This window comes from Phascolarctos cinereus, unplaced genomic scaffold (genome assembly GCF_003287225.1).
Source record: "Phascolarctos cinereus isolate Bilbo 61053 unplaced genomic scaffold, phaCin_HiC Scaffold_1;HRSCAF=81, whole genome shotgun sequence".
NCBI lineage: Eukaryota > Metazoa > Chordata > Mammalia > Diprotodontia > Phascolarctidae > Phascolarctos > Phascolarctos cinereus.
The window spans coordinates 227,121,103-227,138,271 of record NW_027555514.1 but is presented as its reverse complement, the minus strand read 5'-3'; the positions used below and the strand labels follow the sequence as shown (position 1 = coordinate 227,138,271).

The 17,169-nt window shown below is 36.8% G+C and overlaps 1 protein-coding gene across 5 annotated transcripts in view; it reads right to left on the bottom strand.

Annotated features, from left to right (window-relative positions):
• The window catches only part of USP15 (ubiquitin specific peptidase 15), a 197,136-nt gene that overhangs the window by 34,464 nt on the left and 145,503 nt on the right, over positions 1-17,169 (bottom strand). For 4 of the 5 annotated variants that reach the window (XM_020990165.1, XM_020990166.2, XM_078146101.1 and 1 more), the window contains one exon: positions 7,721-9,670. The exons of the other annotated variant lie outside the window; for it this stretch is intronic. In XM_020990165.1, coding sequence (XP_020845824.1) covers positions 9,485-9,670 — 186 coding nt within the window. In that variant the 3' untranslated portion in view covers positions 7,721-9,484. Of the gene's footprint in view, positions 1-7,720; positions 9,671-17,169 lie in introns of those variants that run through there. 5 annotated transcript variants of the gene reach the window in all.

The following is a 17,169-nucleotide window of genomic DNA, read 5'->3' as shown; positions in this document are numbered from 1 at the left end:
CTTCAGTTATTTTAGCTCAACCTTTTTTTTGTTTGTTTGTTTCTTTACAGGTGGCCTTATTTCCACTGGCTTTTGTCCCTTCACTTTCACCTTCTCCCCTCTCCCATTTCTATTCCTTTTCCCCTGGTTCTGGAGTTTTGCTTATTAGTTTATTTTTCTTGCTTGCTTTTATCTACTTAATTCCTCCCTTTCAACTTTTCCCTCTCAACTAGTAAAATAGAATCCCTTCTCCCCTTCATTTTAGTTTTCAAAATTCCATTTTTTCTGTGCCTTTTTCTAGAAAGGATTTATTTCCCTCGTAGTCTTATCTTCCCTTTCTAACCTAGACTTATTTTTTGGTTCATGGTCCTTATACTAAATTACTCCTTCAGTTTCTGTAATCCTCATGGTATTAAAACTTGAGTTGTTACCCACTTTGGGGTCTCTCTTTTAAAAGTTTGCCACTGCTATGTAAATCTTGCCTCTTGATCCCCTTTTCCTATTGTGTGTTACTCTGAAAAATACTAATTCCTGCAAGTGACAGGGAAGATATTGTCTCATGGTAGGACTTTTCCTATGCCTGATCATGCAGTTCATTACTGACCATTACTTTCCCCTTGTTGATTTTTTCCTCCTTGGCCTCAAAATCTCTTCCCTGGGTCCATACCCTTCCACTCTTCTGGGCGTCAGTTGCTCCCAGAGCTCTGATTTCCTTCTTCTAACTTATGATGAGTGCTTTCAGCACCAAATCCTTGCAGATAATGCCCATTTTAAGGTCCTCATCTCCCTTTATTGGTTATCTTTCCCCATGGAACATCCATTACTGGTACCTTTTCTACCATTGAAATAAGGTTCCCTTTTTCTACCTCTCTCTTTACCTCCTCATCCATTCTCTTCTTCCTGAGAGATTACAGGAGTTATTTCCCACTGTTAGCCTTTAACTTGGTTAGTTCATTCCCCTCTTGTCTTTTTCCTCCCTCCCCTGTCCCCTTTTTATACACCCTCCCACTTTGTCATTTAGTCTTACAAAAATCATTTATTTACCTGAAGGCGGGGTGTTGTGAGTTTTAAACCATGATGTTGAGGCATATTTCTGCACTATGATTTCTATTTAACTTCTGCATAAACCCTTGTCTCCTGGTGTACATCTAGAAATAAGTTTCTTAACGGTCTTTGTTATTTTGTTCATTTCTGTGGTCTGGGGTTTTTGAGAAATAATCTCTTCAGGTCTAGTTTTCTAAGAATGTTTTGAACAGGTCTTTATTGTTGAATGTCCATCTTTTTTCACTTATGGGTTCAGATTTGTAGGGGAGGTCACCTTGGGCTACATTTTGAGCATTTGCTCTTTGGAACACATTATTCCATTACTTAAAGCATTTTCTGATAAGTGCTGAATAGTCTTGTTATTCAAACTTCCTTTCTTTTGTATTTCCAGGTCTTTCTCCAGGTTGCTAGCAAAAATTTTTGTTTTTCAGTAGAATTTTTAAATTTAGCCATTGTCTTGGAGTTTTCAACCCCTCCTCCCTTTTTTTTCCCTGGAGGCGATCTATGGATTTCTTTGATAAGCATTTTATTTTCTGTGTTCAGAAGTTCTGGGTGGTTTTCTTGTATTAGTTTTTATATTATGGTGTTCAGGTATTTTGACTTGTTGCCTTCTTCTGGCAGACATATAATCCTTAAGTTATCTCTATGCACCCTGTCTTTGAGATGAATATCCTTTGTATGGAGATCATGCTTTCTCTTAACGTTACTGCTTTTTGCTTCTCTTATTTCAGATTGTACATTTCCAATTATCTATTATCTATGTATTTTGGATCAGTTATCTTTTCTTTAGGTTCTCTGATGAGACTTGCCATCATGGATTTAAGTTTTTCTATTCTGCCAATTACTTCAGCTGTGCAAGTCATTAATTCTGCTCTCACAATTCTTATTTCCCCTTTAAACCATTCTGGAAACGTGTTGTAGATTCATGCTGTCTTAAAAATCCAAAGGGACCTTTGACTCACCAGGTGTTGTATCATTTTCCTTTGTCTTGCATATTTATTCATAGACGTCTGAACTCTTTCACTAGATCTCGAGGCCATATTTCCTTCAGCACTTGATGTCTTCTCTGTTGGTTTACTGACTTATACTAGAGGTCTTTGAATTTTTTCTGAGATTTGGCAACTTCAATCGTTTCCCCTTATTTTCCCATATTGTTCACTTTCTCTTTCCCTTTTGAGGATGGTTTTCCTAGAGGTTATATTTCTTCCCACATAGGGCAATTCATGATTGACCAGCCTAGATCTAGGGGGTGGGGGACAGAACTGGCCTCATCTGGATGTGGGTTCTTTCCTTCAGAATTAGTGGAATTCCACACAGCATTCCATCCCCCCCCCACCCCTTTGTCAAAAAGACTGGAGCTGATAATAGGAACTTTGAATTATAAATACTGGAGTTAAAAGAAACATAAAAAGCCAAATACAAGGGAATAACCAGATAGGAATTTATAAGGATAAACTACTTACATTCTAATGGTGGATGAGGAAAAGGCAAATGACACAAGGTCCTTTCAGAACCCTAATGTCATCAGGAGAGTCATAGAGCTAAATAAATGAGACAAATTGCCTAGGATTGGTTTTATTATGAATTGACAATGTTTAAAGAAACAAAAAGGTGCAGAGGAAGGCTACATTAAGGGGAAGAGGATGAAGGATGGGGTGAACTTATTATCTTTGTATCTCAGTGCTTAGCACGGAGACTGGCAGTGTGTACACTTAATAAAATGCTTTCTGTTGGATTCTTTTATGGTTTCTTGAAGTACAATGTCCAAGTTTCTGTTTGATCATGATTTTCAGGAAGTCTGGTAGTCTTAAATTATCTTTCCTTACCTTGTTTTCCAAGTCAGATGTTTTGATTGTTCAAAAATATATTTTGTTGTCTCACCTACTCATTTGCTCCAATCTTTTTCTTACACTTAAGATTTTTCCACCTTCTAAATTCTTTATTTTCCTTTCATTTTTTTTCTACCCCCAACCTCAATTTATAATTTTTTTATAACACTTCTTGATTCATTTCTTCCAACCATTCTTGTAGTTTTTGTTGCTAAGTCACTTTGTTTTCCAAGGTCTTACTTGTAGGTATTACGGACTTTCTTCTTCTGGGTTATCTCACTTGGGCGTCACTTAACAAATAGCATTTCTTCCTTGAGTTCAATGTTTTCTTCTGTTTACTTATTTCCAGTCTGTTCTTGGTTTGGGATTTTGTGATTAGGACAGTCCTTTCTGGCTTCCTTGGAAGGGTTGGGTAGACCTTGATTGATCTTAACCCCATCGTAGTCTGGATGCCTCTGCTCCTGCTCATCCAGGCATAGTTGGCATTGGGACCCCAGGCTAGTCCTCAGAACTTGGTTTCCGAATCGCTTAGTGGTCCAATTAGGATTCTAACTTTGACCAGAACCTTGCTTGTTCCCATTTGGGAGCTGGTTTCATCACACCCCAGTGAGATGTTGGGAGATTAGATTGGCACCCTGCCATTAGCACCCAGCTGCTGTTGCCCTGTCAACTATGTGTTTCCCAGTTTTCAAAGGAATGTACAGTTGGGCTATCTTCCTATGAAGTGATCCTTGGGGACCTTTTCTGTCTTTGCTTCTTTTTTGACAAAGTAGTTTGGGATCCTGCTTCAGGTCCCTGATTAATAGAGCTTGTGATGGCTTGTACATCCACCCTGACCCTCCCCTGCTTCTTGCTAATTGGCTTCAGGTTAATTTTTTTTTTTGAGGCAATCGGGGTTAAGTGACTTGCCCAGGGTCACATAGCTACTAAGTGTCAAATGTCTGAGGCTGGATTTGAACTCAGGTCCTCCTGTCTCCAGGGCTGGTGTTCTATCCACTGTACCATCTAGCTGCCCTATTTATTATAATATATATCTACAATATTGTAATATATAAATTAACCTAAAGGTTAATTTATGGGGATGCTTATTATCTTCCCTGAAACAGATCCTCTCTGGTGACCCTGGTGTGAACCCCTCAACCCACTTCTGATGAGCTTTGGGCTCTATTTTTGTGTAGTAGTGCGCTGGATGGAAAATTTTACTTCTGGATTAAAAGAAAAAAGTTCTTTATCATCATTCAGAGGTTGTCAGGTATCGTTCTGGTTTATTTCTGAAGAGACGGGATTCTCTGTGATCTTTCAGATAGCCCATCTTAACCAAAAAAATTTCTGTGCTTTTTTTCTTAGGAGTTCTCTGAAGAGTTTAATCTACATTGTTCTGGTCAACATGCAAGGATGTTTCTACCATTCCTCTTCATGTACACAACAAGGCTCCTTGGTTTTAGTTACAAACACATTAATCTCACCTTTTCTCTTCAAATTGGGTATGCTGCATGGTGCAGCAGAAAGAACACAGGATCTGGATTAAGAAGACCTGGTTTCAAATCCCACCACTGACACTTATTACCAGTGAGCAAATAACATCTCTGAGCCTCAGTTTCCTCAAATGCAAAATAGAAGACTGGATTATATGGCCTCTGAGTGCCCTTCTAGATCTTTGACTCCACGTACATTGATCATAATATTTATGTGTGGTATGTCAGTATCATGCCCATTTTAAATTAAGGTAAATGAGTAACTTAGGGTTTGAACCATTTAGGTTAAAGTGTTTTAGAATGCCACCTTTGAATTTGACTTGTACCTTTTATAATTTCATTATTTTCCCTCGGGAATTACATTGGCTAAATGGACTCATTTCTACAGTTATTTTTCAAAATTGTTAGGAGTTTTATTTTCAAGATGCAATGAAGTCAAACCCAACTGAATTTCATTTCAATACTGAAAATGAGGAAAATTTAAAAAAAAATTTACAAATGAAAAAGTTTATTTCCATTGATAAAACATCATTTCATATCTTGGCTCTGTTATTTACTGCCTGGGTGCCCTTGGGCTAAGTCACCTTATCTCTTAGACTCTCTCCTTGGTAAACATTGGAAAATGAAGAGGCTGTACTACATGGCCTCTAAGGCCCCCTTTTAATTCTAAATCTATGATTCCATGAAATATTCAAATATTTATATTTGAAAAACACCACTTTGTCTCATGGCATTTCTATTAAAAATAACATGCGAATGTGATAAACATATTAGTTTAGCTACTCATGGAATATATATCCTAGATACCTCTGAAAGAACCGACTCTCAAATTGATTTGAATTTTTAATATGCCAATATGGTAAGGCTTTGTGATTTCCTCAGTACAGGGGACTCAATATAGTAACTCTCTCCACTAAGGCATTTTCAAACCCTTCTTAATTTGTGTTGAATTTTGAGGCACATGTGGGCTAAATAACTGTGACAGGTTCACACAAGGTAGGAGCCAGGATTTGAATCCAGGTCTTGACTCCAAGCCCAAATACTTAAATCTCCTACTCCTAGCTCTATTTTTAAAAAGATATGCCACACTTCCTTAGAATTTAACCTACAGGAAATCTAAAATTCTTCAACCTGGCTTCACTATAATTATTTATAACAATTTACTTTTCTCAACTCAGTTTTAAGTATTCTTTACTGCCATTTATGTAGTTTGTTTCAACATTTTTTGCTTATAGTAAAGAACAAAACATATTAAATACTTATGAATGTATGAAAGGCCAATAAATTTCCAGCATAGAACTAAATTCCTGAATTTAAATAATCAGTATAATTTTGAATATATGCAGATGTGTTAAAGGAAATATTCCCTACAATCAAACTTGATTATGTAATTTAAAAATACTTAAGCTCTGCAACTGAATGAAAGAGAAAAGCTAGTGAGAATGTACACGAACAAAATTCACTTGGCTAATTTTCTATTCTTCGCTGGAACAGAGCTTTCAAAAGTTACAGAAAAATATAAATTATATTTTGAAAAAAGCTTAAATTCAAATGTATTTGGATTAATTTACTTGTATTTTAGTCTATGGAAGATTATTAAAGCAATGCTAATAATGCAAGGCAACAAAGCATGTAAGATAGAGTTGGCCAAAAAGTCAGGAAAACTTGGGTTTGAGTCAACTCTGTACAAAGTCACTTAACTTCTCAGTGATCTAAGGAACTCTCTAAGACTCTTACATTACAGAAAATGTTCTGACCTTCATTGGTAAAAGGAATTTTCTCATTTGGGAGTTCCTAATACCAAGGAAATCACAGGTCTAGTTTTTATCTCTAGCCTAATAATGACAAAAATAATAAATAAACAACAACAAAATCCTACCATTTCTTCTCGCTTAATTTGCAAAGATTTTTGTGGCTTCAGAAATTAACATCTTTCTTCACTTTTCTTCCTGTTCTTCTGAGATTCTAGACCTTAGATGCCAGCACCTAGATCACCTAAGGTCAAACCTGGAAAGGGTAGGTTCCCACTCTGAATAACTACAGTATGCTCCTGAAATTCTCTTATTCACTGGTTCATTTCTTCTAAGGCTTACCTCTGTTTTAATAAAAGCAATTAATTAGTGAGAAAAGCAACAAGCCTGATTTTAAACTGTCTATATGGCTCAGCACTCAGTCATTGTCACAAATTGATGATTTTGCATTTAGGTGCCAGAAAAAATGGATGTAAAATATAGGGTTACAAAAGAAACAATGATTTGTACAAGAAATATGAAATAAAATTTTAGAAACTCAATGACAATGAGGCTCCTTTCTAGAGATGAACTCTAGATGCTCTAAATTAACAACAACAAAAAAGAATAAGGAACCTAAAATCTATTGCAGCATCATTTGTAGATATGGAAAAAAAAAATCCCAGATCTTATGTTGGGGAAACAGACGGAATCTAAAAGGGGGTTAAGTTCTGAGAAATGTGATATGCAATTTAATGAAAAAACAGTTTTGGTTAAATTAAGCTACTTTAAAAAATGGTCACATACTCATATAAAGCTGGAGAGACTGTAACAAGCTAAGTCATTTGACTTCTTGTTAGGGTTTTAAAATACAAAGGTGTTAATGTTAATTTTTCTTTTAAATTAGAGGTTGTGTTTAAACTTTTTGTACTGCTTTAATTTTCCTTTTGTTGGCTAAAGGATAGGGGCAGATCACCCCTCCTAAGATTTAAAATTGCAGAGAAAGTACTGAGCCACTCTCTGGTAGAGTTTCTACAAATGAAAAGGAGGGTTAAGTTCCTCTCTGAGTGAAATCACAGCTCAAATCTCTATCCCTATAGTAATAATTTAAAACATTGAATTAGTTATAATGTATTGAGGCATAGTGAAAAGAGCGCTGAACTTGGAGTCACTAGGCCAGAGCTAAAATTCTGTCTCTGCCATTTACAGCTGTGTTAGGACAGTTTTTACTTTCTTTATCAAGGTGTATAAAATTGAGTTAAGTGAAAAATTCTCTGGTCCTCAGTTTCAGTAGTAAAAAAGGGGGCTGGATTACTATGACTCCATCCTATTTTAGATCTCTGGTTTTACACGTATCTATCCCTGTTAAGTTAAAAATTACAATCTAGGTGCAGAAAAACAATTTTGAATTTTTGTTTCTCTTTCAGAAAAATGAACATGTTGCTTAGTCTATTTTGCATCTGGATCAAAACAGAGATATTTAGTTAAAATTGGCCTTTATGATATGCCCTTATCAGGATGACACATTTTTGTTTTGAAGCATTTCAAATAATTAAGTTATAATTATGATATGATATAATAACTAATGAATGGCATTTTGGTCACCTACCTATAAAATAAAAAATTTTGTCAAAAGGTTCAGAGTAAGAAATGAAAGACTAAATAAGGCCTTGAATAGCTTTATTGAAATCTGTATAAATAAACATGCACATTTCAAATGTAAACTCAAGTGAACTCAAGTGCAGACAAAATTTTAACCTCTGTCATGCAGGAGGTTAGTTTACATTAGAAAAAAAAACAAACAAAAAAAAATCCAAAAAGCAGCTTTAAAATACCAGGATGAAACACCAGCTTTAATATCAAGGTATAAAGCAAAAGCCATGTTCAACATACCTCGTTTATCCTGGTCAAATGCATCTTTCCCCCCTCTTTTTAACTTTAATGCTAACATAAATAAATAATTTACCAAAATGTGCACTCACAGAGTGAACTTTTATTTACAATACACAATTTATAACCTATTGTATTTGATTAGTTCAAGTGAAGAACATCATACTTTTTGCTTCAATAACAGTGGGACACAAAGCAATTCCTCAGGTCATAGGTAGGTATGTGAAGTATGTCCCAGCACTTAAAAGATTTCCTATTAAAGGCAGTATTGTATGCCAATCAACAATACATTCTTTCAACTAGATCAAAGGGAAAGCAGCAAATAAAAAAATGATTAAAATGTTCACACATATTTTTGGCATCCTGAATCCTTGAATGTGGTTAATTTAAATCAAATTCAAGGTTTGTATGCTTTGTATGCTGTACAGGTTCTGACTCTGGAACATGCAAATGCCAATTCTCTTATAACAAGTTACCTTCTGAGAAAAGCTGTAAGGCTATGGTGAATTCCATCAGGAACACACAAAGAAAATTAACAGACCTACCTTTAAAGCCAATTGTCCATTAATGATTTAAAGGCAAGTATATGAAAAAAATCTCATCTATGCTTGATGTACAGTTATTACTATGGATATAGAATACTATTAAGTCTGACTTTATTTTATAATAATTGGGAGAGCTGAAAGTTGCCAAACTATGAAAAAAAATGGGGTAGAGAAAAATAAGCAGCACAAATTTAAACTTTGGACTGATACCAGATTAAAGTTATGCATTTCTTATACGCAAGTTAAGAATTTTAATGTCTAAGTAATAGATTCAACAGCAATAAGGAATATTTAACTGAAAAATGACTTCATTTGCAGTGAAAAATCTAGAGCCTTCTCCACAGCAGCAGTTGGAGGAACATAATATTCTTGATGTTTAATGATACCACACAGAGAAATAACTTGTCTGAGCTTATTTCTTCCATCATGATTCAGTTTTTCTTAATAGGCCAGCTTGATTATTAGGGAAAGACATGAAAATTTGGTTTTCCAAGAAGACTACTGCAGTATTTATGCCGCATTTACTAGTGCAGCTAAATAGCATAGTAGTATGAATGGTTGCCTAATATACATGAATAAGTTCATCCAAAAACTAGGTTCAGTCATTGTTTTCTTGCAGAATTATTAGAGTAAATTAAATGACCAACATCCACAAATTTAACATTTCTCATCAGTTAACTCACATCCAAAACAATCAAAGAAACATAATTCATCAAAACAGCAGCAAACTTAAAAGGGGTTTATTTGTGATTTCCTATATATATTTAGCTTGTAAGTACAAGACTGTTAATGTATTAAGAGACAATTTCTGTTAAAGTTTTCATTGTGTTTCACTTCAAGTACTGCACAAGTTAAAATCTGATAAAGGATTTACATTCTTTTATTTGAAACTCCCCATCTCAGACTTCTGTTTTAATGTGGTGGGTAACTTCATTATTTCAACAGAAACCACCTGCAGGAAAGTCTCTCTTTTATGGCTTCTAGGACTTTCATTAGTTAGTGTGCATACAGTTTTCATTTTCTATATCATTTTCATTCTCATTACTATCTTCATCACTTTCTAATGGGATGCCTGTGGCAGCTGAAGCACCTTGTTTAGTTTCTCGGTCAAGGGGAAAAAAGCCAGTTCCACTGAAAGTGTCCTGTCTCTGGTAGAAGAGCACATATGCTGCTTTGGACTGTAGGAGCAAACAGACAGACACACAGACAGACAGACAAAGAGTGTTAACATAGTAATGATTTTCAGATGGTGGCTGATATGGGTTGAGAAGCAAGATGAAGTCAAGTAAGTGAATAGTATGTGACTTAATGAAGGTAGACAGGATAAAAAAGGAATTTAGCTGAGGCACTCAGAACTACTTTAAAAAAAAAACATCTATTGGCCTAAAACTTACCATTGTGTATTTTCTTTCTAGTAATAAGATAAAAAACACCGAGTGAGGAATCCTATTTACATAAATAAAAACTATTTCAGACTCACTACTACACCAACAAATTACTAAATAACATAATTATATTGTAAATGTAATTAAGGGTAAATCAAAACTAGTTCAAAACAGCATCTAAAATATGTACTAAATATTGATTATATACATACACAGCCCTGTCCAGGAATTACAAACTCAGAAAGAAAGCTGTAGTTTCTGATCTAACAGAATTCTTTGAATTTTAGAACTGGAAGGGACCTTCCTGATCATCTACACCAACTCCCTCATTTATCCAAATGAACTGATGGCAATCAAATTAGCCAATATATTCTTTTAACTGCGTGATGCTTTCAGTTGAAAGCCGATTGAAGATAAAATTTATTATTTATTAGCCTCCATCCAAGTTACCACCAATCTTTTAATTGACAAATCGAATGGCTTCTTCTCAATCCTCACTGTTCTTGACCTCTGTGCCACTTTTGGCACAACTGATCCCCTCTCTACTGCTGGACATGATGCTCTCTGGGTTGTGGTGACACCGTTCTTTCCTGGTTCTCCTCCTAATTTTCTCTATACCACTACTTACTTTTCTCCGGTGGATAATCATTAATTGTCATGTCCACTAACTGTGAGTGAGACCTCTAGGATCTGACTTGGGTCCTCTTTTTTTCCTCTCTTTCTCTATATTCTCTCACTTGGTAACCATCTCCTCTTACTCTAGTTTCTCTCTTGTACCCCAGTCTCACCAACTGCTTAGTGGACATTTCAAACTGGGATGTCCCATAGTCATCTTAAACTCAACATGTCAAAAATTAAATATTTTCTTCCCACACAACCCTACGTTCTGAACTTTCCTATTACTACCAGGGGTATGACATTTTTGCTATCATGGTGTACTCCTCACACATCCTCAATCCATATACCTAATAAGTTACTAAATCTTGTCATTTGTTTTTCCAAAACACACTTTCGATACCTGTCCCCTTCTCACAAAACCATCACCCTAGTTCAGGACCCCTTATCACCTCTCACCTGGACTACTGCAATAGCTTCCTAGTTGGTCCCACTACCTGCTATCTCTCCTTACTCCAACTGATCCTGAATATGACTGATAAAAGTGATTTTCCTATGGCACAGGTCTGACCATGTCACTATCCACCCCTCTTTTTCACCCAATCTATACTTCAGTGTCTCCCTATTACTCCTAGGATCTAATATAAACTCTTCTGTCAGGCATTTTAAACTCTTCACAGTCTGGTTCTCTCCTATATTCCCATACCTCTTATTAGCTTTCCCCCTCTCCACAAACTCTAAGGTTTGATCCTACTACTCCACTTGCAGTTCCTCATATATAGTGCTCCATTTCCTGTCTCCATGTCTTTGGCCTAGCTGTCGCTTGGGCTTGGCTCACTCTCCTTCCTCACCTTCTGGAATCCCTCACTTTCTCTGAAACTCAGCTCAAGTGTCAACTTTTGAAAGGTTTTGCCAAGCTCCCTAGCTGCTAGTACTCTCCCTTCTCAAACTACTTGTGTTATTTTTGTATATATTCTGTTTAAGTTTATACAGGTACGTCTGCCTCAGTCAGAAGGTAGATTAATTGAGGCCACAAAATGTTTTACTTTTGTCTCTGTATCCCCAGAATGTAGGATTTGACAAAATTTCTGCTAGTTAAGATTAAGAGGAAGTTGCTGACTGGAGTTAAAAAAAAACCAACCAAGTTTTTAAAAGGAAGAGGAGGTCAAAAGGGCCATTATGAAGTTGAGGAGGATAATGACTAAGAAAAGGTCACTGGGATTGGAGATTAAAATACCCTTTTTTTACCATGGGGATACTTTTTAGAGTGAGGCAAAATAATAACAGGTAAGTTTAAAAAAAGTAGAAAAGTAAAACAATACATAAGGAAGAATCAGAATCAAGCAATCTCAATGAAGTAGTCTTTAATAAACTCAAGAAAATAAAACTTCCTAATTGAGAAGAACTGCTGGGAAAACTGGAAAACAGTTTGGCAGAAATCTGATTTACACCATCGTACACCACATGCCACAATATACTCAAAGCAGAAAAATCCCTTAAAGGTCACATCATTAAAAAAACAAAACAAAACAAAACAACTCATTCCCAAAACTAGAAGAGAATAAGATCAAGTACCTTTCATAGCTATGGGCAAGGGGCAAATTCTTAACCATATGAGGGATAAAATTTCAATTATGCAAAATTGAAAAACTTTTGTAAAAACAAAACAAATGTAGTTAAGATGAAGAGGAAGCTGTTGACTGGAGTTAAAAAAACAAAAACCAAAACAACCAAACAAACTCGACCTAAGATCTATAGAGAACTAACACAAGTACATAAGATCAAAAGCCATTCCCCAATAAATAAGTGGTCAAAGGACACGAACAGTTCTCAAAAGAATAATTACAAACTATTTATAAAAGATGACTACAAATCATTAATAATAGGAGAAACGCAAATCAAAACCAACTCATATTTTACACCTCAATAGGCAAACTGGCAAAGATGACACAAGTTGGGAATAGTCAAGAGCGGAGGGGCTGCAGAAAGGAAGGTGCAGTAATGCAATACTTGATCAGTGAAATGGATTGGTCTAATAACTCTAGAAAGCCATCTGCATTTAATCTAAGAAAGTGGATTAAATTATTCCACGATCCCTCCATTAGGTATACATATCCCAAGGAAGTCAAACACAGAAAGGCTTCTGATGGAGTGAAAACAGTCATGGTAGCAAAGAACTAGACAAAAAAGCAAATATCCACTGATCGGGTAAGAGCTAAAAGAAACCCTGCTGGACATCAACGTAATGGAATTGTGCTAAACCACAAGAAGCGATGAATAAAAAATACTCAAAGAACCATAGAAACATGTGGGTAAGTTGATGAAGAGTGAAGCAAGCAGAACCAGGAAAACAATATATAAAATGTTTGCAACAATGCAATAAATAAAAAGGCAGTGTGGTACAGTGGAAACAGTACTAACTCTAGAGGCAGAAAAACTGGGTTCAAATCTCACTTCTGGTGTTTAATGCCTGTGAGATCTTATGCAAGTCACTTAATATTCATAGGCCTAAGTTTCCTTATTTGTAAAATGAAGGATTTGGACTAAATTGCCTTCCAGCTCTATATTTGACACTAGAATGAAAAAACAAATTGAACAACATACAATTATAATGATCACACTTGGCCCCAAGGGAGAGATGAAAAAATTTATCTCTTCCCTTCTTGGCAGAGATGTGGGACCATGGGTCTGGAACATTACTTGTGGAGTCAGATTTGTTGATGTGTTGGTTAACGTTGCTAAACTGCATTTTATTCTCTTTAATCCTGATTACAAGAGATGGCTTGCTGGATGGAGGAGGGATGTATTTGGAAATGAATATAAAACATAAAATAAAAATATAAAATATAAAAAATAAACAAAAAATCAACAAGAAAAAATTTAAAAATAAAGTCATCATTGAGAAGGCAGATTCAGTAGAATTGGGAAGAAGGTAGACCCCCAAGGATCATAAGGTTTTTTGAATTGGAAGCAACTTTAGAGACCATCTACTCTAATTTGCTCACTTTACAGATGAGAAAATGGAGGCACAGGAAGATGGAACTGACTTGGAGGTATTGAACTAAATGAAAGAAGTACAAACCCATACAAGTGTAAAATCACTTCTCTAGAAAAGGGCTCAGCAAATTACTATCTGAGGGCCAAATCCTGTGGCCCAAGAATGATTTTTATATTTTAAAATCCAATATAATGTGATTTAACAATAGAAAAACCCCTCTTAGCAAGCAGGTGTCATGAGTCTGCTGACCTCTACCCTAGAATTTTGGCAGGAAAGGAGAGGATGGAAAGCACGCTGGAAGGACGGCTGGGCTGAAGCAAATCTTTTTTGAAAGACAAGAGACATATTTCTCTGATACCATCCTTTTACACCACTTTTGTATAATTCCTTGTTTTGTAATGTGTGCAGTCTGCTCATGGCCACATAATCTTCTTTAAAGTTCTTTGAATGATCCTCAACTTTAATTCTTCTTGGACTATAGTATTTCTTGATTTGCAAATATACATCACTTGAATACTGGCTTGAAAAAGATGGGCCTTTGTTTTCAGGCAGAAGTTTGGGTTCATTAAAAGACTGGTGTAATTTCCCAAAGCCAATAAATACAGTTCACTCTCTCCTCATTCAATTCTGAATTCTTCTCATTTTGTATTTGCAGTATCTATCCAAGATACAAATATACTGACAGATGAGGTCAACAGTTATTTGTACAATTTGAGGAACAAAACTACTTACTTATTTTAGCAAGTTATTAGAGCTTTATTAAGCAACTGACCAAATGGGGAAAATCACTTTCTTTATGGGGTAATTTTTTTCTGCTCAATGAATCTAAGCATGTTATATGTAAAACAGTAAACAGGAAAAAAAAGCACTATGGACTAGGTGGACAGACAGGAAGAGGATATCTATTGGATCTAGATTTTTTCATGCCTGGATTGAGATATCCTATAATAAAACATAGACCGAGGCAAGCAAATAATTTTAAGGGTTATCGGAAGGTCATTAAAATTAGGCTGGCTTTAATAGCTGGCCAATCTCTTCCTGGGTATGGGCGTATACACTTTGAGGACAAAAGGGGAGAGAAAAAGGGTACTTAAAGCTACAGGAAAAGAATAGTTTTAAAAGAGAGGTACTAAGGCAAAGCTGTCTTCTCCCTTCTTCCTCATCTCCTATCATCTGTGAATTCCAAATCCTCCTCCTCCCCTCTTCATCTTCTATCACTTAGATGCCTTTTGCCACTATCTCCTCCTTCATTCCTGTCTCACATGATAAAGTAACCTTATTCCTTACCAAGGCTAACCCCTTCTACTTGTTCAAGAGATACCATTCTATCCTGTCTCCTCCAACAGACTGTCCCATTCTAATCTCAATTCTATCACTTATCTTCAATCTCTGTGTACTGGCTCCTTCCTTACTAAGTCTACAAACATGTACATGTCTTCTCAATTCTCAAAAACTCTCATGTGATCCATCTCCACTATCATCCTATATCTTTTCTGTCCTTTGTGATCAAACTCTTTGAAAAGGCCGTCTACAATAGGTGTCTCCACTTTCTCTCCTCTCACTCTTTTTAATAGCTTACATTTTGGCTTCCAACTTCCTCAAGGTTATCAATGACCAATGACCTCTTAAATGCCAAATTCAGTGACTTTTCTCATTCTCCTCAACCTCTCTGCTGACTTTTGATAGGTGCCGGGCTTAGGGTTGGGGTTACTCTCTTCTCCTTGATAACTCTATTCTCTCTAGGGTTTTGGAACATCATTCTCTCCTGTTTCTCCAAAGCTATATGACCACTTCTCTGTCTTCTTTGCTGGATGCTAATTCAGGTCATGCTGTCTAACCATAGATGTCCCATAGGGCTCTATCCTGGGCCCTATTCACGCTGTCCTCTGTACTACTTCACTTGGTGATCTCGTTGGCTCCCATGATGCTGATGATTCTCAAATCTACCTATCCTGCCCCAACCTCTCTGCTGACCACTAATCTTGCATCTCCAACTACCTTTCACACATTTTGAACTAGACATCCAAAAGACATCTTTAACTCAACATGCTGAAAATGGGATTCATTATCTTTCCCCCTACACCCTGCCTGCCTCCTAATTTTTCTATTACTCTTGAGGGCAACATCATATCATCCTCTCAGTCCCCCAGACTCACAACCTAAGTGTCATCCCTGACTCCTTGCTATCTCTTACCCCCTTTTGCCTCCCCTCACCCTCCCATATACAATCTGTTGCCAAGGCTTGTCAATCTTACCTCTGCAACATCTCTTGAATGTGCTTCCTCCTCTCTTCTGATATTACTACCTTACCCTGGGGCAGACCCTCATCAACTCATGCTCACACTATTCGGGTAGCTTGCTGGTGAGCCTGCCTCCCTCATGTCCCTCCCAACTCCAATCCATCCTTCACTAGGCCACTGAAGTGATTTTCCTAAAGCACACATCTAGTCATATCACATAAGCAGATCTTGCCCCCACCTTTACTTATTCAACAAATTCTAGAGGCTCCCTATTGCCCCCAGAATCATATACAAAATCCTCTGGCGTTCTAAGCTCTTCATAATCTATTCCTACTTTTCTAGTCTGCTTACACCTTACTCCCTGCCATGTATTCTTTGCTCTAGTGACACTGGCTTTTGTTCCATGAATGAGACTTGTTTTTTATAGGCATTTTCTCTGACTGTCCCCCACGCCTAGAATACAGCCCTCCCTCCTCCCTTCCCATGTATTGGCCTCCTTCAAACCTCAATTAAAATCCTATCTTCTAAAGGAGGCCGTCCTAACTGTTCTTAATTCTAGTGCTTTCTCTTTTAAAAGTATTTCCTATTTTCCCTGCAAATAGCTTGGTTGAACATATTTCTTTGCTTGCTGTCTCCTCCATCAGACTGTAAGCTTCTTGAGAGCAGGGAATGTCTTCTGCCTCTTTTTTAAAATTCTGAATGCTTCACTGCTTGGTTGTTGTCCTTTGTGCTCAAAGAAGAACAAAATTACATCAGTATGTTGGAGTCAAGATAGAATGCGTCTGACTGTGACTTCTAAGATCAGCACAAGCTCAGAAGGTTGTACCACAGGCTGGGCACAAATAGTCCATATGAACATCTGGAGCGGAGAAGTCTCTAAACGTGCACATCTCATGTTTCTTTTGAGCTACTGCAATTCTGTTTTGCTCATACGGCACAGTGCCTCCCATATCTCATAACTGATCCCAAAGTTCCTGAGAGGGTTCCTTGAACTGCTTCTTGGGACTTCCATTTGAGTGCCTGCCCTGTGTGAGTTCTCTAGGCAAAGATATGTTTGGCATTTGAACAACATGGCCAGTCCATCGGAGTTGCGCTCTCTGTAACAGATTTTGAATGTTTGGCAGTTTAGTTCAATATAGGATCTCAATGCCCAGTACCTTGTCTTGCCAGGTGATCTTCAGAATCTTCCTAAGACAACTCAGATGTAAGTGATTCAGTTTCTTGACATGATGCTGGTATGCCGTCCAGGCTTCACAGACATATCACAATGAGGTCAGTACAATGGCTCTGTAGACTTTCAGTTTGGTAGGCAGCCTGATACCTCTTATCTTCCACACCTTCTTTCAGAGCCTCCTAAACACTGAGCTGGCTCTAGTAATATGTGCATTAAGTCATCATCAATATGTACATCCCTAGAAGGTATGATGGCAGAGTAAGTG